At 34.9% G+C, this 24,586-nt stretch overlaps 3 protein-coding genes across 5 annotated transcripts; all 3 read left to right on the top strand.

The window, feature by feature from the left end:
- The first annotated feature begins 858 nt into the window (after positions 1–858).
- Positions 859–3,125, top strand: LOC109164920 (aquaporin NIP1-1-like). Its single transcript, XM_019313478.1, has 5 exons — positions 859–1,135; positions 1,424–1,636; positions 1,785–1,982; positions 2,082–2,143; positions 2,803–3,125. The coding sequence occupies exons 1-5, from the start codon at positions 935–937 to the stop codon at positions 3,014–3,016; spliced, it is 888 nt and encodes a 295-aa protein (XP_019169023.1). The 5' UTR covers positions 859–934; the 3' UTR covers positions 3,017–3,125.
- Positions 3,126–8,211: 5,086 nt separating this feature from the next.
- Positions 8,212–10,419, top strand: LOC109165794 (probable E3 ubiquitin-protein ligase RNF144A-B). The gene is made up of 2 exons (XM_019314730.1): positions 8,212–9,285; positions 10,255–10,419. The coding sequence occupies exons 1-2, from the start codon at positions 8,270–8,272 to the stop codon at positions 10,325–10,327; spliced, it is 1,089 nt and encodes a 362-aa protein (XP_019170275.1). The 5' UTR covers positions 8,212–8,269; the 3' UTR covers positions 10,328–10,419.
- Positions 10,420–13,467: 3,048 nt separating this feature from the next.
- On the top strand, positions 13,468–22,961 carry LOC109165792 (probable LRR receptor-like serine/threonine-protein kinase RFK1). Of its 3 annotated transcripts, none has more exons than XM_019314728.1 (24): positions 13,468–13,790; positions 14,213–14,390; positions 14,774–14,845; positions 14,963–15,031; positions 15,130–15,201; positions 15,360–15,431; positions 15,516–15,587; positions 15,676–15,744; positions 15,830–15,901; positions 15,993–16,064; positions 16,152–16,223; positions 17,315–17,386; positions 17,572–17,637; positions 18,068–18,130; positions 18,206–18,253; positions 18,668–18,714; positions 19,577–19,965; positions 20,048–20,243; positions 20,532–20,669; positions 20,896–21,014; positions 21,092–21,302; positions 21,414–21,645; positions 21,752–21,902; positions 22,128–22,961. In XM_019314728.1, the coding sequence occupies exons 1-24, from the start codon at positions 13,691–13,693 to the stop codon at positions 22,536–22,538; spliced, it is 3,063 nt and encodes a 1,020-aa protein (XP_019170273.1). In that variant the 5' UTR covers positions 13,468–13,690; the 3' UTR covers positions 22,539–22,961. The 3 variants fall into 3 exon arrangements, with proteins under 3 accessions (XP_019170273.1, XP_019170272.1, XP_019170274.1); XM_019314727.1 differs by having other exon boundaries at positions 15,673–15,744; XM_019314729.1 differs by lacking the exon at positions 18,068–18,130 and having other exon boundaries at positions 15,673–15,744.
- Positions 22,962–24,586: the final 1,625 nt, after the last annotated feature.

Raw genomic sequence — 24,586 nt, 5'->3', positions numbered from 1 at the left:
GAATTTGTGGTTATTTTTGTTATTATATCTTAATTTGTAAAAAAAAAATGAATTTTGGTGATTATATATATATATATATATATATATATATATATATATATATATATATATATATATATATATATATATATATATATATATATATATATATATAGGGTACTTTTTTGTGATTATATATTAATTTGTGCGTGTGACTTTTGAATTTTTATTTTTATTTCAAAATTTGATGATTTTTAAGATGAGTTATTGTGATTAAATATTAATGTGTGCATACCTATCGGGCAATGACATTTTAAATGTTTAATTTTGAATTTTACTTTTTTTTTTTTTGTGAAATAGGTATTTTTATGAATTAGATATAGTTTGATGGCTAATTAACTTGTAATTTAATGGCACCTTTGTGACACTTTCAAATGAGAGGTTAGAGGTTTGAACTACGAAGCTGATTTATTTGCAGCTAATATTACAAGGCTAGCTAGCTTTTCCCACCGTGTATGCACCTCCCGAGTGCTTTTCTTTAAGTCAAAGTAGTGAGGATATATAATCCTAGGATACAATTAATATTTTTCATTCTCTAAAAACGTTTTTAATTAAGAATAGTATTTAATTACAACCACTTGGAAGTTGGAACATTGAACATAGTAAAAAAAAAAAAAAAAAAAAAAAAAAAACAAGAATCGCAAAGCATATGAATAACGTACAGTAAATTATGCATAAAATACAGTACTATTACAGTTGGACGACAATTTAGCCGCGCTCGCAAATGGAGAACGCAACTTGATCCATCCCCCCACCCCACCCATACTTTACACTCACCCACCTATTATAAAATGGCCCCCAGGAGCCTCCTCCTTTCTCAACCTCTCACTTGTTATTTATTGTATAACACACATATATACATATATATAACAGTCCTCCATATATATATCTATCAATGGCGGCTGAGATATCATCGGTAGCTAATGGCAACCGCAATGCAACAACCTTAGATATCAGGGACGACGATGTTTTGTGTCGTCCCAGAAACTTTCTTCCTTGTACTTGCAGCGATATGGCGTTCAAGAAATACGCGGAGGCGGCGGCGGTTTCCTCCTCCGCCGCCGGCTACTCGGACTTCATGCGCTTCATGCAAAAGGTGACGAAAGATTAATATATACACTACTAGAAATTATGAAATTTCCGATCACCTGAAAGTAATCTAAATCAAGTCTAAAAAGTGGTCGGAAATAGTAACAAAGATTTTTTTAGATACCAAAAGTGGTCGGAACAAGACTTTCGACTTGATTTAAGATCACTTTCAGGTGGTCGGAAATTTCATAATTTCCAGTAATGATATATATATATATATATATATATATATATATATATATATATATATATATTCTTGGATCGAGTAATAATAATAATAATATTATGCATGCAGTTGATAGCGGAGTTTATGGGGACTTACTTGCTGCTGTTTGCCGGGTTTGCTGCGTTGCTGACCAACAAAGATCTGTCGCTTCCGGTGACGGCAATGCTGTGGGGAATGGACGTGATGATCATGCTCTACACCGTCGGCCACCTTTCCGGCGCCCATTTTAACCCCGCCGTAACTCTTGCCTTTGCCTCCTGCAAAAGGTTCCCATGGAGACATGTATGCATATATATATATATATATATATATATATATATATATATATATATATATATATATATGCCCCTTTAGAACCTGCAAAATTCTAAGATTCTGTTCGGTCGTACCAATTAATTACCTTATATCATATACTCGATTATGTGTGCAGGTGCCTGCATATATAATTGCGCAAGTGCTGGCTGCAACTCTAGCAACTGGGACCGTCAGATTGATGTTCTCAGCGGAGGAAGATCATTTCCTGGGAACGGTTCCGGCGGGGTCGGATATGCAGTCGTTGATACTCGAGTTTTTAATCACATTCTATCTCATGTTTGCCGTCTCCGGCGTTGCCACAGACAAACGCGGCGTAAGTACCATGCATGATCAAATTTACAGTACGTAAATCAAGATCCTTTTAATGTGTGATCATCATTTTCTTAATCTTGTGATGGTTGGTTCAATTCAGGTTTCAGAATTCACCGGACTTTCCGTCGGAGCTGTGATCGCAATAAACTCAATAATCGCTGGGTACGTATATATAACTACACAAAACTCATAAGTACACTTGACTAGATTCTACACCATCAACACAATGCTTTTCAACCTTTTTTAGTGACAATAAAAAAACCCATAGTCATTAGTCACTACTCGAGGGGTGTAATCACAACTTATAATAACCTTAGATAGTAAAATACCAGGTACCAGTCTAGGCTTTTGCTGACGGGCTCAAATCAATAAAGCTAATAGGCTTCTTCAACTGGAAGTTAAACTTAAAACTTTATGGTTATCAAGCCAACAACTTGACCAACTTACCAAGAAATTCGACATTGCATGTTCATCAACACAATGCTTTTCAACAATTTTTTGGGTCACAAGAAAAAACTGTAACCATCCACCAACTATGCCTAAGGTAAACTTCACTTATGAGCCTAGTCAGCTAATTAAACATTAGATAAATCAGGCTAGCTATGTCGTTGTTTATAAGTTCATTGCTTATCCTTAAAGCTAAATTTGAAACCATAATTTACTATTATCAAGTCATAAATCTGACCAACTTGATTAAAATTGTCTCGTTTTCAACCTCATACGTACAGAACTCATATATGGTTCTGTACGGAGAACATAATAGTACATATTGTTAATATTTGCAGCAACTCATGATGAGCTCACTTTTGTTGAACGTACAGACCAATATCAGGGGCATCAATGAATCCAGCAAGGACTTTGGGGCCAGCAATTATATCAAACCGTTACAAGAGCATATGGGTATATATGTTGGGCCCCACTGCGGGGGCCACTGCGGGTGTCTGGTTCTACAATGCCGTCAGGTTGCAAGACAAGCCCTCTGATGAAGAAATCATCAAATCCCAGATCTTTCCCCAAGACTGCCCCACCAATTAATCTTAATCTCTCCAATGTAATTTAATCTTAAATATGTTGTCTCGGAATATTGAGTGAAATAGGCAAAAATGAAATGAGATGAACGAGAGATCAGAGAGTAAACAACTTATCATCATCAAGTCTACTAAAACAAAGATAGGCAGAATTACATACTTGGATTACCCAGAGTAATTCTGTTTATTTTTGTTTAGATTTTGTAAGTTTGGCCATTTATTCTCACTTCATTTTCGCATATTTGTTTGGCTACATACATCAATATAATGAAGAACTTATTCCCATCATATGTCAAAACCTGATGAGATCAAAACGTCAAGCAAATTGTGTATGGCACGTGCATAAATAATAATAATAATAATAATAATAATAATAATAATAATAATAATAATAATAATAATAATAATAATAAAAATTGAAGCTTTTGAACATGATGATAGGTGGAGTAAAATTGATATTCGATCTATATATATAAAATGTTTCAAGTGAGGTAACAGCATGAACAAAACTGGATGGATGCTCTTTGAATGGAAGTATACAATATAGCTGATGGGGAGGGCCGTGTGGTCTCACACCACAAGGGTACTAATCAGCAAGCTTGATTATATACCCACCATCTATGTGTGATCTACTCTTTTCATGGGTGAAATTATGAATGTCAATTGGTCCGATTCTGTGGATTTTTGAACAATTTTATCAGGTTGTTGGACTTATTAGTTTCGAGTTTAATTATTTTTTATCGAGTTAATATTTTTTTTTGTCCTAACCCTAAACTATCAAGCTATCCGGCTTACGGGATGCATGTGTTCAAATAAAATCTTGATATTTTAAATTTTTAATTTTAATAAACTTATGCATTTTACACTAATAAATATAAACTTAGACAAATTATGTTGTGGGCACGGTTCTATATCTGTAATTTCTATACTGTAGATTCATAATTTCTATACTGTAGATCCATAATTCTATACCGTAGATTCATAAAATTTATACTTTAGATTCCAATTGTTGGACTCTGTTTTCACAAATCAGAGAACTATATGTTCATAATTGATAACTATACAGTTTAGAAATTATGAATTTACAGTACAGAAATTATGAATCTACAGTACAGATATTATGAATCTGCAGTATAGAAATTATGAATCTACTGTATTTAAATTATAAATCTACGGTTTAGAAATTATAAATCTAAAGTATAAAAATGATAGATTACAATATAAAAATTATGAATCTACAGTATAAAAATTATGAATATTGAACCGTGTCCACCTTGCAAAGTGGGCACGTGCTCACAACATAACGTTTCATAAACTTATGCATCATTTAATCAATTCAAAATTTCATTTTCATATTCCAACTAAAAAATGAATCTATTTACACTTATATAATAACTAGTTACCACATACGCATTGCACGAATATTCTGAAACCCAATGAGTATTTTTAAATTAGTGTTTTAGAATTTATCAAAGTATCATTCGGTATTCTGGCGTATGTCAATGCAAGATTATTAAATTTTTCATAAAAGTAAATATTTCAAAAATGTATAACTATGACCTGTGGCAAAAATATTAGATTAACTAATGTAATAGTAATTTTAGATGAAAGCACGTACCCACACTTCCACTAGATACAATCCTAAGTATAATATTTGTTGCCAAGTACTTTGTGCTTAGATGGCACTCGGGTTGGACTTCCATATGAGATATTGTAAGTTCAAGTCTTAGTGGATGTATTATTGACTTTTTGTGCTTCAGTAAGTTGAGAAAATAGTTATGAACAGATACTATATGATCAATAACATTCAAAAAAAAAAAAGTATAATTTTTATAATATAAAATCTTATTAATTGGCGTAATTTATGCTTTCATCTTGTTGGCACTTACATAAGAAATGAATTCCTTATTGAATCTACTACCCTACTATATTTAGTGGACCACTCTTTATTGAGTATCCATTGGACCAATTAAGCCTGTTGGAATTTGGGCCATTTTAATTTCCACAACACAAACAAGCAAAAAGGCGAGTACGTGCATGTGAGTTACTGAGTATGTGTAAGCAGCATAAAGAATGTTAGTTATTACTGGGAGGAGCAGACATCATTGTATCTAATCGATACGACCGTAACAGTGCTGTCATCCAATGCAATATACTTATGTTTTATTCAACTGTTTTAAGAATGAGTTAATGTTATGCATTTTGCGTTCGAATTTGTGCAATGTAATAGGGCCAGACCCCACACACAGATAGTTTAAAGTTATAACTTGTAATAATTTAAATATTTTCTGCATACAAGAGCAATTGATTATAGGACTTCTTAGAGTCTTGCATTTATGTCAATAATTTTTTATTATTTTTTGAAGAAATGTCAATAATTTTTTATAGTAATTTATTTGTTATAACTTGTAAGGGCATCCCTATTAAGGGGATGTGTACATGTTTTGAGGAAAAAAGTGTGAGGTGGAGAAGAGAGGGGAGAGTGTGTTACAGGAGGTTGGGATTCTTTGTCCCCTTGTATGGGGCCCACAAAGAAAAGAAGTAAGTAGAAAAGTTGGCGCGGGGCCGTGGGCTACACATTCGCGGGTGCGTTTCAAGTTCTTTTTATTTTATTTTTTCTTTTTTCTTTTGTTGAGATTTTGTTTTTTGTTTTTTTTTTATTTTTTTAAAAATCTTTTTTATCTCATTTTTTCTTTCCTAATTACACCTACAAAAACTCATCAAATATCACACAAAAACCTCCACTATTGAGGATGCTCTAAGTTGTATTAAATTTACTTTCTAAAGTTGCAATTTAATTTTTGAAACTGTAAGCCTATAACTTTTCATTTTATAAATCTGCAAATAATATATGGTGATGGGATGTGAACTCCGTGGGCTCGGGGCCCAAGAAAAAAAGGGATCAAGCCCAGAGGAAGAGAGGTCCAAGACGAGAAAAGGCCAGGTCCAGAAGAGGAAAAACCCGAAAGAGATACGAGCCAAACCGAGGAGTCGGCTCGACTCGTAGGTCGGCGTGAGTGTGGGATCAGCACGGGTAGAAGGTCGGCCTAAACTAGCCGTTAGCCCATATTAAACTCCTAATTATTACCCCTCAATTCCTAACCCCCCTAATTATCTACCCTTAAAGTCCTATTAAAACACATATTTACTTACCTCATCATAGCCTACCATTTGTTACCACATTTACTACCCATCAATACTCTACTAAATTACCCAACGGACATTTTTGGATGAGCTAGCTATAAGGAGAAGAAGAGCACAAGGGAATTGAAGGGGATCACTCATTCATCTATACATGGGAGGACTCTCCCAAACACTATTTTCCCACTTACTATTCTCAGTCCCACAAAGAGAAAGTACTCTTCCACAACCACTCTCCACTCATCTAAGCAAGAAGACCACATGAAGAAGACTCCATATGAGAAGACTCCACCACTCTTCCACGTATGAAGAAGACTCCCTCTCAATGTACAAAGTATAGTAGCTCTATCTCTACACAACATCACATACACAAAATAGCTCTACAATATGTACAAAGACACCTACAAAATACATAGTGAATTTAGGCTTGACACCGCCCAAAAAGGCCCGTGGTTTTCACATTTCGGTTTCCACGTAAAAATCATTGAGTCATATTTCTCCTATTTTAGTAGCCTTATTATGAAAGGTGAATCCACCAACTACGATTGTGTTGGACCTCCCTGGCCGCAAAAACCCAAAAACCAACATATGGTTTTAAAATAATACAAATAATTAATAAATTTACATTTTAATAATTTTAATTGCGAGTTTAAAAATATATAAGTTTTTTTTTTTTTTTTTTTTTTGTTACACCACAATGTATCTTGAGTAGGTCATAACTGTAAAAGTCACCTTTAAGCCTAAACCATACTCAGACTAATCCACGTTCACACCGAACCGACTTAATTAAAAGACATAGTGCTGATCAAATTGATTTTTCGTACTAAAAGGAGTTTTAAAATTATTAATAAATTAAGTAGAATGAGCCAGACCGACTATATGAAAATATGAATAAAGCCAATAATTTATATTTGTGGCAAATTATGCCGAGTCCAAAATGACGTCGTTTTAAAGAAAAACGCAGCCTTCCAGTTTAATTTTTTTTATTTTTATTTTGTCTCGCCGTTAACGGCGTTAAAGGCGTTATTCGTTTGTGGCATTATGAATGTACAGTTATGGAATTATGAATGTACAGTTATGCAATTATGAATGTACAGTTATGAAATTATGAAATTATGAACACAGAGCTCTGACATTATGAACTTACAATTATGAACATATAGTGATAAAATTATGAACATAGAGCTCTAAAATTGTGAACATAGAGTTTCGAAAATTATGAATTTACAGTTATTGAATTATGAATGTACAGTTACGGAATTATGAATGTACAGTTATGCAATTATGAATGTACAGTTATGCAATTATGAATACAGAGCTCTGACATTATGAACTTACAATTATGAACATATAGTGATAAAATTATGAACATATACTCCTATAACAAAGTGGTCTGAATTTTTGTTTTTTATTTTTTATTTTTTAAAAAGTGGCAGAGAACGGTGCCACTAACGGCACCGTTACGGTGTCCAGCATGCATGCTGGACACAGGTCCATAGCATAACGATTGTATATTTGTGATGTGGGCTAAATCGACACCACACGCCCATAATAATACTGTGTTAGTTGACGATTAGACTGAGCCAACACGACATGAATCACTTGACCTCTTTAATCAATCTTTTTTAGGAAGAGTTCTACTGCATGTACTTTTACAGGTTGTTTGGTTCACTATAATTTAGCTGTAATTGAATTGCAATTCAGTGTATTCCTCAATTACATTGTTTGGTTGGAGGAATTGTCAAAAAAAAAATTTTGATGTTGTTGAATTGCAATTCAATGAATTTGAGAAAGAAAAAACATATGAAATGACATTACTATCCTTGATTGTTATTATTATTATTATATAATGATATTTTAATTTTTATATCACTTATTTCCTTCTCAATTTTAATTTTCAATAATTCTCGTTAAGTTTTATTTCCTAAATTTTACTCTCTAAAGTGAAAGTGACGGGATTATGATAAGTTATATATATTTTATGTGGGTCCCATACAAATGTAATGTATCTCTGGCGGAAACCTCACTTCACCCTTGTTTCAGTAGCTGTCGGAAATCCTGGCGGTAGACTCTCCGGCCGCAGTGATTCTATCGAGCCGCCACACGGCCAGGGTAGGAAATGGCAGTAGGCCCTTCGTTCAATCGGCGTAACCCGCTCGTCCCAGTCACGCCACCTGTACAGAGCCCGGAAAGCGCCGGCGAGTTCGTGAACCTCACCAACGACGGCGACGATCACATGGTTGATGCTTTGGCTTCGGTACCAGATACCACCCCGGAGGCTTCAGAAGCAGACGGCACGACGATGATGCAAGCAATTTCAGTGGAAGATTACAAGAGCAAAGGCGTCATCATGGGGCCCTTGGTTGCGGAATCCAGTCGTTATGGTGTGAACAGGGTCGTGATCGACCTCTCCCAGGGCCATGGAACCCTAGGCGACCCGAGAGTCGTAATCGACCTCACCCTAGACAATCCGGACGACGAAATTCAGATTCTGGAGGCAATGTCGGCGCCGGCGAGGGTAAAAGCCGAGTGTTCCAACTCGAAACCCGTCTATATAGACGTCGAAGACGCCATGGAGACCCCTGCTTCCTCCTTCATCTGCGAAATATGCTGCGACGCGAAGCAAATGAGCGACATTTTCACAATCAAAGCCTGCAAACACTCCTACTGCACCGATTGCATTTCAAAATTCGTAGCTTCGAAGCTCCAACAGAACGTCTCCCAAATCAATTGCCCTGTTTCTGGCTGCGCGGGGGTGCTGGAGCCTCATAACTGCCGCTCGATTTTGCCGCCGCAAGTGTTTGATCGTTGGGGGGACGCGTTATGCGAGGCATTGGTGTTGGCTTCTGAGAAATTCTACTGCCCCTTCAAGGATTGCTCTGCGCTTCTGATCGATGAAAAGATTGAAGTTGTGGAATCTGAGTGCCCCGAATGCTGCAGATTGTTCTGCGCTAAGTGTAAGGTTCCATGGCATGCTGGCATTGTTTGCTCTGAGTTTCAGAAGCTGCATGAGAACGATAGGGAGAAGGATGATATACTGCTGGTGAATATTGCAAATGAAAAGCAATGGATGAGGTGCCCTAATTGCAGGGTCTATGTTGAGAGGGTTTCTGGTTGCCCATTCATGATGTGCAGGTTAGATAATTTCTCAAACTGTTTGTCTTTTCATCATTTTTATCCATTTGATTGATTATAATATGTTTAGGCCATCATTGCACTTTGCTTAAAAGTGGAAAATACTTCACTTTTTGACCAATTCATCAAAAAAATAAAAAAAATGATAATAGCTCTACTTAGCTGACAGCGATAGGGTTAAGGTTGATTTCTACTGAAAAGGTATGAAATTGATTTTATTGTGGGCATTTGTACTCCCGAGGTGCTTGTACAGGTGCCCACAATAGGGCCTATTTCATACCTCCCAGTAGGAATCACGCAATCCCACAACTTACTTTCTTCACGAGACTCCATAATAGGGACAGTGAGAACTTGAGATTGGTTATTTTATTGACCCTATTGTGGGCATTTGTACTCCCGAAGTGCTTGTACGAGTGCCTACAATAGAGCCAATTCCATACTTTTTAGTAAAGGTGGGAATTTGGGATTTGTTATTTAAAAAATGGGAAATACTTAAGGGTCCTGAGTATCAGTAGAACAGGACTACTTCTATATTTATTTAGTTTCCTTATGCAGTGAATTTTGGATTAAATGCATCTTTAAATCCTTAATCTTAGAGTTTTAATGACTTTGTTGGCTTTTCAACCTCATCAAGTTACATAAAATGACAGCTGAACCATTGTGTGCCACTGGTTTAGTGTACAGTCAAAGCTTGTCTCTTTTCAGTCTAGATTGATCTAGACAGTTTTATGAGGCAAAATACCTGCTTCCAACATTATAAAGATTACATTTTTTTTAATATTTAGAGTTAGGACTATGGTAATATGATAAACTAATGTGTGTAGCAACAATTGGATTGGGAAATGATAGAATGGAATGGAACCTGTAGTGTGCTGCTTATCTCTTTAGCTCCTTGTTATCTTCTACTATCACTTCTTGCTTGTTTTGAATTACTGTTCTCTGCTCTTGCTGAGATGTTACCAATTGTAGGTGTAAGTGCTCCTTCTGTTACAAGTGCGGAGCTCCTGCAAAAGGTCACCATTGCCTTAATTGTGGCACTTAAAACTTAGAATCTCCTTTGTTGAGCCTGTTTAGTTGAGTAGATATTTGCTGAACTTGAACTTTGTGAAGTTGCATATCATTTTCATTTCTAAACTCTGTTGAAACTTTTGATATTATCGTCTGAGTAGTTCCAGAAAGATAGATTGATAAAGTGATAGCGTTGTACATGCATGACTAGGATTTGTTGTTGTGTTGTTTTTTGCAGAACAATGTTGGTGCAATAATGTTTAATTAGTTAGAGTTTTGAACCTATATTATTGATTTGCATCACGTCATCTAAATTGCTTCGTTTCTGTCTCCTGGGGCGGCTAATAGTCAATAATATTTAAGATGGTCTCATGTCAACCTTTATCGCTTTGACAACAACGTTAAATCTCAATTTATGGGCGAATGAATTTGTTTAATTTGACCATGGAAAACATGCATGTCCATTATATATTTATATTGGCTTGTTATTAAAGAGCAAAGTGGGCAATCTCCTGTTGCTGGCATGACTTCTCTTATTCATTCACTCCAATAATTGCCCCCGTAACTATCAACACAAATGCAATACTAAATCCATCACCTTACACAACGTTTTCCTTACTAAAAACATTGAGAATTCTCAATCACCATCTCTAACTAAATAACTTCATTCTATTTATAATAATAGACGTGTTACTTTTTTTTTTTTTTTTCGAGGTATACGGTGGAAGACGCAATCCTTTAGTCTTGTAAGCTCTAAACCAAGTTTGTTTCTCCGCTTTATTGAACACTAGCTTGGTCGGTAAATAAGTGGGTATGGTCGAAAGTGTCTGTTGTAATTTCAGGTCCTAAAGCCCCATTCACTAGTAATTAATGCGCCTTTTATAGGCTAGGTAGGATGAACATATCGGGCTACCGGTATGTCTTACACGTGTTGGATGTAGGTTGGGTGGTCATAATCATCATGCCAAGTATTTGATGAGGGCAGAAAAGGTGATGGGATTTGACGGGACGGGACGTGATATGACTAGTTGTCCCGTTCGGGGAGTACCTTTGAGGCAGTTATGGGAAAAAGGCTTGGTGACCGGTTATGTTAATAGGCTTCTCAGTCAGGTCAAGTCGAGAGTGGTTGGTACGACATGAGTACACAAAGGAATTAACTAGGTGTGCATTGAGATCGAGAACTCCGGTCGGGAGGTAAGATCAGTAGCAGTGGGAGATGGTCGGATACAACTTGTGTAGTACATATATGTCTGGTAGTTGCTCGTAGGCGTTTAACTCACTAGTTAAGTAGACAGTATTTGGGAGAAGAAGATATGTGTGGTAGTGCTAATATATTCCCTACCAAGACATTATGTTTATAGTGGTAGACATGGTAGTTGGGTTTACTCCACTTCACTTTTCATTTCTTTAATCTTATATTTATCTAACTTTCGATTTCCCACTCTTTTTTTAAGTTGAAAAATGCACAAGTAAACCCATTCTCTTGTTTCGGTTCTATAGTTTTTTTCATTCATCCGATTAGTAAATGCATCTAATGTCTTTTAGGCATTGTATAATTTTACGGTGTCTTTTAATTGTTTTAGTAGGATAAAATATTTACTTTCTAAAATTATACTCGGAGTAGTATTTAGTTTAACTTTTACACAATCACAATATGCCCTCTCTATTTTAAAATTTATTAAAATCCTCGTTTACATTTGTGATCGAAAATATATAACTAATTTAACTATATGAATATAATTGAAAGAACAAGGGCAAGTCTTTTCTAATTTAATCAAAAGTCTCAATTTAATCTTTATGTGCTTTATATTCTGACTAAAGAATAAGTGTTCAAACAAAAAAAAAAAAATACTAAAAGAATACAAAAAATATATAAAAGACAGTAAACTAGCATAGTCACAAAATTATCATGTGAAAATGATACGAGGATGCCACCCATGTTCCTATTAATGGACAATATCCATTTATATAGGCCACCCCTGGGAAGAAGAAAATGATTGCCACACAATATATTGTAGGCCACGTGACTGGCTGATATATATATCATATATGTACTTTTACTGGCTCATATATATATATATATATATATATATATATATATATATATATATATATATATATATATATATATATATATATATATGTACTTACTTTTTTTTAGGTGACTAGAATAATCTTAAGTCATTATTTAAAGGTATGCACGGAGTAAATTTAACTTTGTGATCTTAATTGACAATTAAAAAGGTTAAGATTTAAACTCGTGACCTTATAGTTAAAGTTTGTATTTTTAGCTATGTTAGTTGGGTTATATCTCCATGGTATATATATATATATATATATATATATATATATACTTATCATTATTAAAGTCGTCAAATTCAAGCTGTTTGGCACAGCCACGGTTCGTAGGCCATGGCAGCATGCAGCCAACGGTAAGCCATGAAAGTCACCTCAAGATTCAAAGAAGAATTGATACATTCATAAGTCATAACTCGTCCTAACCAAGAAACTCCCTCATATTTTATTTTAACCTTTAACCACTATTTGACGTATACATTGAGTAACTCTGACTCTTGTGTAATAACTTAGGCGGGAGAGATAAATCAAACCGCACTAAAATTACATTTTATTCTATATTGTGTACTGATGATGCTGGTTAGCTGTTCTAAAACCGTCCCGTATAAAAGAATGTGTAGCATAATTACGAGTTTATTGCTATACCGCACTGAAATTATATTTTATTCTATATTGTGTACTTATGATGCTGGTTAGCTGTCCTAAAACCGTCCCGTATAAAAGAATGTGTAGCGTAATTACGAGTTTATTGCTATACCGCACTGAAATTACATTTGATTCTATATTGTGTACTTAGGATGCTGGTTAGCTGTCCTAAAACCGTCCCGTATAAAAGAATGTGTAGCGTAATTACGAGTTTATTGCTATAGTTGACATTGTAAGTAACGGAACTAGTTTAATGTTATACTTGACACTGAGGAAAGATATTGTTAATCTTAAAATGGAGAGCGTTGGGATATATATAATCTATAAGTGTGAAGCGAATATTACTTTTTAGTTAATCCCGAAGAGGGTACAAGTGTTGGACACTTGAGTAGTAAAGTAAAGAAACGGAGGAAATTAATGAAGTTAATCTTGGCTTATATTGCTTTATTATGATGCTTATTAGCAGCCCATCTTCTTACACAGTTTTCTCCCTTTGTTGTAGAGAGTAGAGAGAGTGCATAGAATTGGCATTCGCGTTTAGCGCTTTTGGTTGATTGAAACATATGCCCAGAAAGCTTTACTTGGGAACTTCATTCCGGACTTTAGATTTTGAATCCGTTAGATAATCATATAGTTTTTCTTCAAAGCTCCTCCCGCGTATTCGAAGCTGGAAAAAATGATCCCCGGAAGAAATGCTGTTCGTTCTCGGATTCTCGCGCTGTGTTGCTTCCTGGTGTTGATGAGATTCGCAGAATCTCGAGTTGCTCGACGGGAAGGTGAGCTACGGAGAGTCCTTTCTCTTGAATTTCATTTCCTTGAGTAATCAAACCAATGAATTTCATTTCGTTTTAGTGTATGTGTGTTCTGAGAAAAAAAAAAGTTTTAGCTTTGTTTAACTTCGAACGATTTCTGTAATCATTTGAATGGGAGCTATGTTATAGTAGTGTATGCAGATAGCATGATCAGGAATCATTAATTCTAGGCTTCCTGGAGAAATTTTTTGCCTTTTATTTGTGGAGTTTCGCTGTGTTTTCATTTTGATGCTATGTGTTAGTAATGTTGGTGTTCATAATTTTGGGAAAGGAGAAATGTTTGTTGGAATAGTGGATTATAATTTTATTTTCTCCCCATTTTTAATCTTTGAGCAGTGATATATCATATATGTATGTTAACATCTACTTCCATTGCTGTGTCTCAGTGGATGTTCTCCAGCAGGTTGTCACTACCATGGGTGTAACATCTTGGAAGTTCAATGCTCGTTCATGCAAAATCGAAGGAGTTGGGACAGCACAACCGCGGCCAAGTTGGTCTGAGAGCGATGTTAAGTGTGACTGCAATGTGGGGAATAGCACTGTGTGTCGTCACATTGTTGGAATGTAAGCCTTCTTGATCTTATAAGCAAGTGCACTTGACGTTGTTTTAGTTCTGATTTTGACTCTACTCTGTAATTCTTTGTGTAAACTGAGTTTCATGTTTATGATCATTGAGCTTGCATGTGCGATATAGTTTTAATATGGGAAGAATTACATAACTACATAAGATTAAGCCTTTGAAGTATAAGAGATTCAAGCCTCAATTTTTTTGATGCATCTCCAGAAAAGAATAAAAAACCAATTCAATATTGTTAGTTATTCCCGGAACTTCTGATTGCAAATTCGGTTTTCTCTATCCACCGGGAAAGAATACTTCAATAACAAGTTCAATATTCTATAGCATTTTCTTGCAGAGTTAGAACTGAATGTAATTTTCGCTACTGCAGTGTGCTAAAAGGTTTAAGCCTTCCTGGTGTTCTTCCACACAAACTGGTGGGGCTCCCTTATCTCCAACATATGTAAGGGTTTTATGCCACTGCTGCATTTTTATTTTTATTTTTTTTTAAATTTTTTTATTTGCATTTTTGATATGCTAAATATCAACAAACATCTGAAAGTCATCTCTATTGTTCTAGCGACTTTGCTTACAATTATCTCAGCGGTACAATACCAACTGAATGGGCCTCAACAAAATTGAATAACATGTAAGCTCTTAGCTTTGTATCTTTTATGGCTGAATGATTTGCTGTGGAAGTCTTTAATAAAATTTAAAATTCACTAACAGCCAGTTTCTTTTATCAAGCTCTGTGCTTGTGAACAGGTTGTCAGGGGAAATACCTAAAGTATTAGGAAATATTACCAGCCTCACATACCTGTATGTATTATCAATTGTTGCATTTATTTTGATTTACTTTTCCCTCTTGGAATGTAAAATTGGCAGCATTTTACTCCTTTCCTTGTTACTTACTATTGCTTGATTAATGGTTTATGTTATTCTGCATTTCTTGAAATTTAAACAAAAATTTGAACCAGAAATCTTGAGGGGAATCAGTTTTCGGGTGGTATTCCTTCTGAACTTGGAAACCTCGTAAACTTGAAAACCTTGTAAGGCGCTTCTTCTTTATTCATTCTTTGCCTTGTATTTTGAAGGATAAAAGTTCCTGAATGATTCCAACATTTCAATTCCAGGATGTTGTCCTCAAATAGTTTGGTGGGAAGGTTGCCTGCATCATTTTCTGCACTTGTAAATTTAACAGATTTGTAAGCACAGTTCACATATTCTTCAGTTAATTTATTTTTTGTGTTTCAGGTGGTATGATTGACATTATTATATTCCTTTTTACAGCAGGATAAATGACAACAATTTCACCGGTCCAATTCCAGATTTTATAGGGAACTGGAAACAACTTACAAGACTGTAAGATGACTAAGATCTCCATTTACCCAACTTACTCCAAATGTGCGTATAGTTGGTATGTAATTTATTTTGAATGAAAATGAAGGGAGATGCAAGCATCTGGATTAGAAGGCCCCATTCCAGCAAATATATCTCTTCTTAATAACCTAATTAATTTGTGAGTACTCAACCGTTTTAACATTGAAATACCTTTCATATTTACTCTTTGTTTTCCAGTAGTAGTTAACAGTTTTCATATTTTTATACAGGAGGATCAGTGACATAAATGGACCTAGTCAGGGATTTCCTCCACTTAGTAGTAATGGAGGCCTAGTAACATTGTGAGTTAGGACAACTATAACCCTATGGAAATTGGTTTAGGCTTTCATGTTCAAGATCCTATATTTGAGGAATTATTACTTTTTCAGGATATTGAGAAACTGCAATATCTCTGGAATAATTCCCCCATATATCTGGAACCTGAAAATCCTTGAAACCTTGTAAGTAATCACGCACCATTTGACAACATAAATGTTAACTTCTTTGATATGCAAGAGTTCTCATTAGCCCTTTGTTGCATAATATTTCATTTTTTACCACTTTTAAGGAAGTTTTTTTATGTTCAATTTTTTGGGTTGCTTTTAGGTTGTTTTATATCCTTATACTCTCTGTTATTTATTCTTGCCCTCTTCTGTGTAGGCTACATAATATTTTTTATGGGCCAAACATATAGAAAATAGTGGTTAGCAAGAAGGATTTGAACCCACAACCTTTTGCTTGCTCTGATACTATATTGAAATATGTGTTCCATCTCATCTAAAAGTTTGAGTTTAGTGAATATACACCTTTGTCATTTTGTATTCATACTCAGTGATTTCTTCACTCCAAATAAACTTTAATTGGCCATTTTCGGATTCTTTTCAAGAAGTTCATCTGCTTTTGTCCTTACGTTGACATGTTGCAGAAGTTGTTTCTTCAATCTAGAACCCAAAGACATTCTACCATTATTTTCTTGTTTTGTGCATTGCAAGTACATATTATTGCACTTCCATGAAAAATATTAAAAAAATCGTGGATTGAAGTAAATGACACTATTTTTGTGGGTTTTTTTTTTTTTTTTTAAATGAAAAAAACACTTTGCTAATGGTAATGGTAATCTGTAGAATCATTGCTTCGCTGTAACCAAGTCAAGAATTGTGGCCCAACTGTTTGTTCAATTCTTTAAGTGCAGTTTTATTGTCTTGAGTAAATTGATCTTAACTTGAGCTGTTTTTGTATAAAGGGACAAGTAATATATTTTTGACATTTCAGCAATTTTTGGTTTTCTATCATTCATTGTTATTACTTATTAGCAGGATAGACTGCCTTTATCACTTTGTTTTCTCTTATGCGTTGTTCATTAGCTGAATGCATTCCTTCTCTTATGCCTCCATTCCAACTTATGTTTTTCCTTGTTAACTAAGGAACTATAGACATGACTATTGTAAGATGCCCTAACACAGAAATGCACTAATACCTCTTCCAACTTTCCCAGGAAAGGATACTTTCTTCTTTTTTCTAATCATATTATGTTTTTAAATTTTATGATCAGGGATGTCAGTTTCAACAAGCTAGAGGGCGGATTTCCAGATCATATTAGTCCCAGAAGTACTCTACATTTTTTGTAAGGAGAAATTCTAAAATTTTGGCTTCAATAGACAGTATTTCAATACATTACTTGAGTATGCATATTGCCAGAAATGTTATTTATCATATTAAGTATTTCTTTGTCCTCCCTCCTTAAGCTTTCTTTGGTACTATGCAAATAAGTTCTGTATTAATGTCCTGATTTGTGTTTCTTGGACACAGGTTTTTAACCGGCAACGTCCTCACGGGACATATTCCTAGTTCAATCTTAGTAACTGGACTGAATGTGTATGTTATTATCTCTCCAATAATTTTTCATGGTACTGTCCTGATAGCAGACCGCCAACGGGGGAATTATTTATGGTTATTTAAATGTAATTTTATAGATTGTAGTTTAGGAAAATTATGAGATCATTTTACTACCTATACACATGAATGGGCTGGGTGAATTTCTGCCTTTATCTTTTTTTTTTTTTTTTTTAAAATACTATTGACTCTATTATAATGTAGTATCTGTTCATATATACTTTCTCAAAGTACTAAAGCACAAAGAGTCAATGTCCCCACACTGGGGTTCGAACTTGAGACCTCTCATTTGAGGGGCCACAAGCCCACAACTATGCCGCTCGACCACAAGGCCTTTGGCAAAATTCATATTTCTGCCTTATCTTTAGTATAAAGGTAGCTAACAAAATTCATAATTTGATTGCATGTGCAGTGATCTTTCCTATAATAACTTTACATGGCAAGGTCTTGATGAACCTGCTTGTCAACCTAATCTGTAAGGAAACTCTTTATTCCACTGTTATGCCCTTAACTTACGAAGTTTCTACTGATAAATATTCTTTTCCCCTAGGAATTTAAATATAAACATGTACAAGAGCTTTTCAACAGTAAGTGCACTGTAAGATTCTCATTCCCATTTTCCTTCATTGGAATTGTATTTTTCACATCTTTTAGCAAAGAACTTATTCAATACGCTTAAAACAATACTCCGTTTGTTCCATTTGATATGCCTTATATATTATTCATTAATCAAATCACCTCTTCTTTTTTTTTTTTTTCAATTATTTCTTTTAACAATTTCTTATAATTTTCAATTTTTTTTTAAATAGAATTTTTAATATGGCTTTTAAATATAAAAATTTTATTCACTAAAACTAAATTAAATATTACAAAAAATTAAATTACAAATAGCTGGAGTCAAACCTAGTTATCCATGTAAGGCATACATTTTGGGACGGAGGTAGTAGGTTTTTTTTTTTTTAATCTAAAATTCAAAACTGATGTTAATTGCTTCTTGATTTTTCTTCAACAGAAGGAGAGTTCTTCCATGTGCGAAGGAAGTTATTACTTGTCCTAGATGTAAGTGTATTCTTTGTTTTCTGATTTTTTTCTCATTGCAAACTGCATTGCTTGTCAGAAAAAGGATAGCAGAATAATTTCTTTTAAAGGCAGAATTCTGAAATAAAAGAAAAATAAAGGAAAAGTCTACTTTCCAATTTTCTTTTTTATTATTTTCCTAATATCACGTACTACGGAAACCAACATATTTCAGTTGCCAAATATGACTTTGACAAGTAGCTATTTGTGTCTAATATTTTTTAAGCTCTTGTGAAATCAGTGTTGTAAAAATCGCGCCTAGGTGCTAGGCGGTCGGCCTCCTAGGCGCTCTAGGCACCCTAGGCGGTCCCCAGGCGCCTAGCGATTTTTTCAATATTGTGTGAAATACATCCAAGTTATGTCTGTAAAAGTAAATTTCATTTGTGGTCTCTGATATTCAAGCTAAGTTTCAATTTGGCTAAATGTTTTAGTCAATTCATTTTGATCCAAAATGTATGACATTGATTTCAGTTAAGTAAGTATTAATGTAATTTAAAACCAATTTATTGACAAATAGATTAGGAAAATTTTTGGTTTTTTATAGATATATTGTTTTCCTTTTTCATACTTTTCAACTTCCTTTTCTTCTATTTTATTTCTCTCTGCCACCTCTTATTAAACATCAACTTTATTGGATTTGCATAATAATTAGAGATGCTCCTTACTTATATGTCAATAAATTGGTGTGAGGTGACATTGGTATCTGATTCAAACCAATATCATATAATCAAGATCAAATATAAACTATTTAAACATTTAGGGCCAAATAAACTTAATTTAAAGTTTTGGGACAAAAACTGTACTCATCAGTGTAACTATGGAAACACTTTATCTTCCCCTACAGATAGGTGTTCTCTAAATGTAAATTGTGGTGGCAATGACGTTACCGCCAACGAAAGAAACCGTGAAGTTATGTATGAAGGAGATGCAAGTGTTGAAGGCAGTTCGGCTTCAAAATATTTCACTAGTAATAATTATTGGGGATTTAGTAGCACAGGAGACTTCATGGATGATGCTAATACTCAGAATGCACGTTTTATTGTGTCACAACCATCAGCAAACCTCTCTGAATTGTACAGAAGTGCTCGTATTTCTCCTCTTTCGCTTACTTATTTCCAGTATTGCTTGGAAAATGGGACTTATAATGTGAGTCTCCACTTTGCGGAGATAGAGTTCAGAAATGACAGTACATACTACAGTCTCGGAAGACGTATCTTTGACATATATATTCAGGTTGTTTAATTATATCAACTACTTGTGTTTCTTCTAGTAAGTGGTTTAGATTTTAGAATGCTTATCAGTATCTCTATTTCAGGAAAAACTTGTTCGGAAAGACTTTAATATTGAAGAAGAGGCTCGTGGAGCTCAAAGGCCTGTTGTATTGTATTTTAATGCCAGTGTGACAGATAACACCTTGGAAATTCGCGTTTACTGGGCTGGTAAAGGGACTACGCGTATCCCTCTTCCAGGGCATTATGGTCCCCTTGTATCCGCTATTTCAGTTCGTCCTTGTAAGTTTCTATTCCCAAATTCCCGTCTTTTATTCTATCTTGGGTGGTTGGAGACTTGGAGTGGCTTTCTTTTCTTTTCTTTTCAATTTTGAAGATCACAGTTAGTCTACCAAAGTGGCATTTGCATAGGAACATAGATAGTCATTCAACAAAAATGTGTTTTGTTGAATGTTTGAAACTGCATATGCTATATTTGATTTTTGCCCAGTTCTGCAATGGTATTCTTCTTCTACTACTTTTAGTAGAAAGTTTTTATTACAGAGTATTTATTTATTTATTTGGTGGCAGATATTAAATGTTCAAACGGGGCCAATAATCATGCAAATATTTATATTATTGTTGGAGTGGTGGCCGCATGCAGTACCATTCTCATGTTTTCCTTGCTGTGGTGGAATGGCTGTCTACAATGTAGAGAGATTCATGAAGGTAATTCTTAATAAACATCACAGTTACTCGAAGGCTCGAAGCTCATAAATGAAGTCTTACCTGAATTGATGTATGCTGACATCACTATTCACTATACATTTCCATGTGCAATGTGTGTGCATTCTCCGATTGAACTTTTAAATGAATAGTCACAGTGTTTGGTTTGGGTTTGTGGAAGAGAATGGGGATGTTATAACGGAAAGTATGATATCTGTATTCTTGACAGAACCAGCAGAGGGCGAACTGCAAATGGTTACTTATACTTTAAGACAAATAAGAGTTGCGACTAGAAACTTTGATATCGCAAACAAGGTTGGAGAAGGGGGTTTCGGTCCAGTATACAAGGTATGATCTCATTCCGAGTCTATTGGTTGCATCTTCCTTAAATCTTTTGTCAGACCTCTGATGAAGATCTGGTGTAGGGTCGGCTTCCTGATGGCACTTTAATAGCAGTGAAGCAACTCTCCTCCAAATCGAGGCAAGGAAACAAAGAATTCTTAAACGAGATTGGAATGTTTTCTTGTTTGCAACATCCAAATGTTGTTAAGCTTCTCGGGGGCTGTGTTGAAGCAGATCAACTACTTCTTGTATATGAATACATGGAGAACAACAGCCTCGCTAATGCTTTATATAGTAAGTTCTCACTAAAGTCGGAAATTTCCTCAGTAACTACAATGTCCTAGAAATTTACATACATTAACATTTCAATGGCGTTTTTTTTTTTTTTTTTTTTTTTAAATTCAGAGGACAATCAGTTGGTCTTGGACTGGCCGACAAGGTTAAAGATTTGCATTGGTATTGCTAGAGGTCTGACCTTTCTTCACGAGGAGTCGAGCCTCAAAATTGTTCATAGAGATGTTAAAACTACAAACGTGCTGCTTGATAGAGACATGAATCCCAAAATCTCGGACTTTGGACTTGCTAGGCTCAACGAAGACGATAAGACCCATATCAGCACTCGAATCGCTGGAACAATGTGAGCTTTACTTACATCATGAAATAAATACAAACGTCATTGTTACTTTGAGTCTCTCGTGATGATCAGAATTCTAACTCGACTTACCATTTCTTGTTGACTCCAGAGGGTACATGGCTCCGGAATATGCACTTTGGGGTCACCTCACCTACAAGGCCGATGTCTACAGCTTCGGGATTGTACTTCTGGAAATCGTTAGTGGACAGAGCAACACTAACTACATCCCAGTCGAAAGCTGCGTTTGTCTTTTAGATTGGGTACTATTCTCTTCACTCCTATTTTCTTTAATGATTCTTCTATTAATGAAGCCCAGTCTGCATATTTTTGCTGTTTTTCCAAGTAGAATAGTACACCCCCCCGCACATACCCTGCACATACCCTACACATACCCCGCACATACCCTACACATACCCTGCACATGCCCTGCACACTTTCTCAATCCCTCGAATTTTCAACCATGCTTATAAAGTTGTATATTTCAGGCCTGTTTCTCGCTGCTAAGTGGGAATCTGGAGCAGTTTACCGACCGGAAATTGAATTCTCGTTTCAACAAAGAAGAGGTCGAAGGGGTGGTGAAAGTAGCACTCTTGTGCACCAGTGCAGCTCCAACACATAGGCCTATAATGTCACAAGCTCTGGGTATGCTTGAAGGAAGTATCAGTATTCCAGCTGAAATCCCAGAAGCTAGTACATACACCGACGATTTGAGGTTTAAGGCCATAAAAGACTATCGTCGAGAGAAGACAAAATTCTCGAATGCTGCTACTGGAACCAACTCTCAGATCTCCGGCACTGATTACTTCGAGTACAATCCCGAGTCACCATCTCGACGTAATCAGAGCGAGATTAGAGTCGTGCCTGAGAATCCCGCAACTTTCTCAGAGTCACCCTGAGAATCTGCTCTGCTTTTTCTTCACAATCTTGCATGCTTCATGAACTTGTAAAAGGAGACTTCTATTCTTGAAGTTGGTAGCTGGTTCCAGCTATCCTCTTCTTTTATTTGCCTTTACATTATAAACTCCCAAAGGCTTCTTATTTATCTAGCTTTTAAATAATTAGCATCAATTTGTGTCTATAAATTTTGCATGGTTTATGTTTTCAAGAAATTTCTAGTGTTGATAGGTATCAATACCTTTTGTACCAAATACAACCATGCATGATTGTACTGTGTACTATGAGAACATGTGTTGATAGTACTCGATACAGTCCGAAATGCATTCATGGTTGTATCTGATGCAAAAATGCATCGGTAATGATATCTGTACAAATTCAACTTGTAAATACATCATGATTATCTATTTTTTTGATTGTTGTTATATTTTGTGGTCGTTGTTGACTTGTTAGTGCTCTTATTTGTCGTTGTCAAATTGATAGTACTCAATACAACTCAAATAACATTTATGGTTTATTTAATGCAGAAAGACATTGGTAATGATCAACACAAAATTTAATTTGCAAAGCATATATGATGATAATCTGCTGATTTATTGTTATATTTTGTGGTCTTTGGTGAAAGGCATCGGTAATGATTAATATTGTAGAAATTCAATTTGTAAAGCATATATCATAATTATTAACTGATTATTGTTATCTTATTCTCATATTTTGTGGTGATCCTTATTTGCCTATGTCAAATTGATAGCACCCCAAGGTTGATCGTTTTAACTTTTGGCATATAGTGGCCAAAGTAGGAGGGTAAAATAACAAATGAGAATTATATTAATTTGACTAAGGTTGACTAGGGACAGAGATTCACTCTTATCCCTAAAAATTTATTGTCCCTAAAGATGTCAACGGGGCAGGAGAGGGGGGCATACCCTCCGTCTCAGCCCCTGACTTTCTACCCCATTTCCCGTCTCCGTCCCCAGCTTTGCCTGAGAAGGAAACAATTTCACAATCTCCATCTCCACGGGGATTATCCAGGGACAATGAATCCCCTACCCCAATTTTAATTTATAAAAATATTAAAAAGTAAACTACATTTAAATAAATAAGTTATATATATTCAACTTAAGTACTACAAAAATATTCATATCTCATGTAATATGATGTCATCTCGGTTATCATTTCGAATGGGTGGTCATAAGTTCAAATTACGATAGTGAGGGTTAGATCCCATGACCTCATTAGAACATACTCCGTATTAGATTTTTGCATAGAAATCTAAAAAGGAAAAAGTACAATTTTTTTGGACTAAATTAAATAAAAATGTCCACTATATTATTTCTTGTGGTAGATGCACGTAAGAGAGCTTTTCTTGGTAGCTATTAATATACTCCGTAGCTTTTTGGTTTGGTTCGCAATGAAACATTTTTTTAAATGACTTTTTCCTCAAATTTAAGGAAAAATAAACTTTGTTTGATTGATTGGAGACATGAATTGATTACAAATGAAAATGAATTATATGGATTCTTAGGGTGTCTTTGGTTCGCACATAGGAATCGAAATTGGAAGGAATAAGGTTCAAATTGGCCACTGAATGTAACTTGAAAATGCAATTAGGCCACTCAAAAAAAAAAAGTGCAATTAGGCCATTGAATACTTCAAAAACGTGCAATTAGGCCACTGAACTCTCCAAACGTATGCAATTTCACCGGATAGCAGGTTACCATCAATTTTAGCAGGTTACCTGCTTACGTGGCAGCTTAATTGGCATTTTTAATAATTTTTAAATAATTTTTAATAATTAATTTTAATAATAAATTTTATAAAAAATTGGAAAAAATTAAATACAAAATAAAATAAAGTCGTTTTTATTTTTTAAAAAAAATTTTTAATAAAAATTTATTATTAAAATTTATTAAAAATTAATTAAAATTTATTAAAAATGCCAACTCAGCTGCCACATAAGCAGATAACCTGCTAAAATTGAGGGTAACCTGCTATTAGGTGAAATTACACATTTTTGGAGTGTTCAGTGGCCTAATTGCACTTTTTTTTC

The sequence above is a fragment of the Ipomoea nil genome, unplaced genomic scaffold, assembly GCF_001879475.1.
Source record: "Ipomoea nil cultivar Tokyo-kokei standard unplaced genomic scaffold, Asagao_1.1 scaffold3069, whole genome shotgun sequence".
Taxonomy (NCBI): Eukaryota; Viridiplantae; Streptophyta; class Magnoliopsida; order Solanales; family Convolvulaceae; genus Ipomoea; species Ipomoea nil.
Note: the sequence above shows the minus strand (reverse complement) of the source record. Positions and strands in the feature narration are given on the sequence as shown.

Coding starts and splice junctions, on each gene's coding strand:
- LOC109164920 (XM_019313478.1), top strand. CDS start 935: ATGGCGGCTGAGATATCATCGGTAGCTAATGGCAACCGCAATGCAACA. Junction 1,136..1,423: donor TCATGCGCTTCATGCAAAAG/GTGACGAAAGAT, acceptor TTATGCATGCAG/TTGATAGCGGAGTTTATGGG. Junction 1,637..1,784: donor AAAGGTTCCCATGGAGACAT/GTATGCATATAT, acceptor TTATGTGTGCAG/GTGCCTGCATATATAATTGC.
- LOC109165792 (XM_019314727.1), top strand. CDS start 13,691: ATGATCCCCGGAAGAAATGCTGTTCGTTCTCGGATTCTCGCGCTGTGT. Junction 15,032..15,129: donor TCAACAAAATTGAATAACAT/GTAAGCTCTTAG, acceptor TCTTTTATCAAG/CTCTGTGCTTGTGAACAGGT. Junction 21,015..21,091: donor GTTTCGGTCCAGTATACAAG/GTATGATCTCAT, acceptor GATCTGGTGTAG/GGTCGGCTTCCTGATGGCAC.
- LOC109165794 (XM_019314730.1), top strand. CDS start 8,270: ATGGCAGTAGGCCCTTCGTTCAATCGGCGTAACCCGCTCGTCCCAGTC. Junction 9,286..10,254: donor TGCCCATTCATGATGTGCAG/GTTAGATAATTT, acceptor TACCAATTGTAG/GTGTAAGTGCTCCTTCTGTT.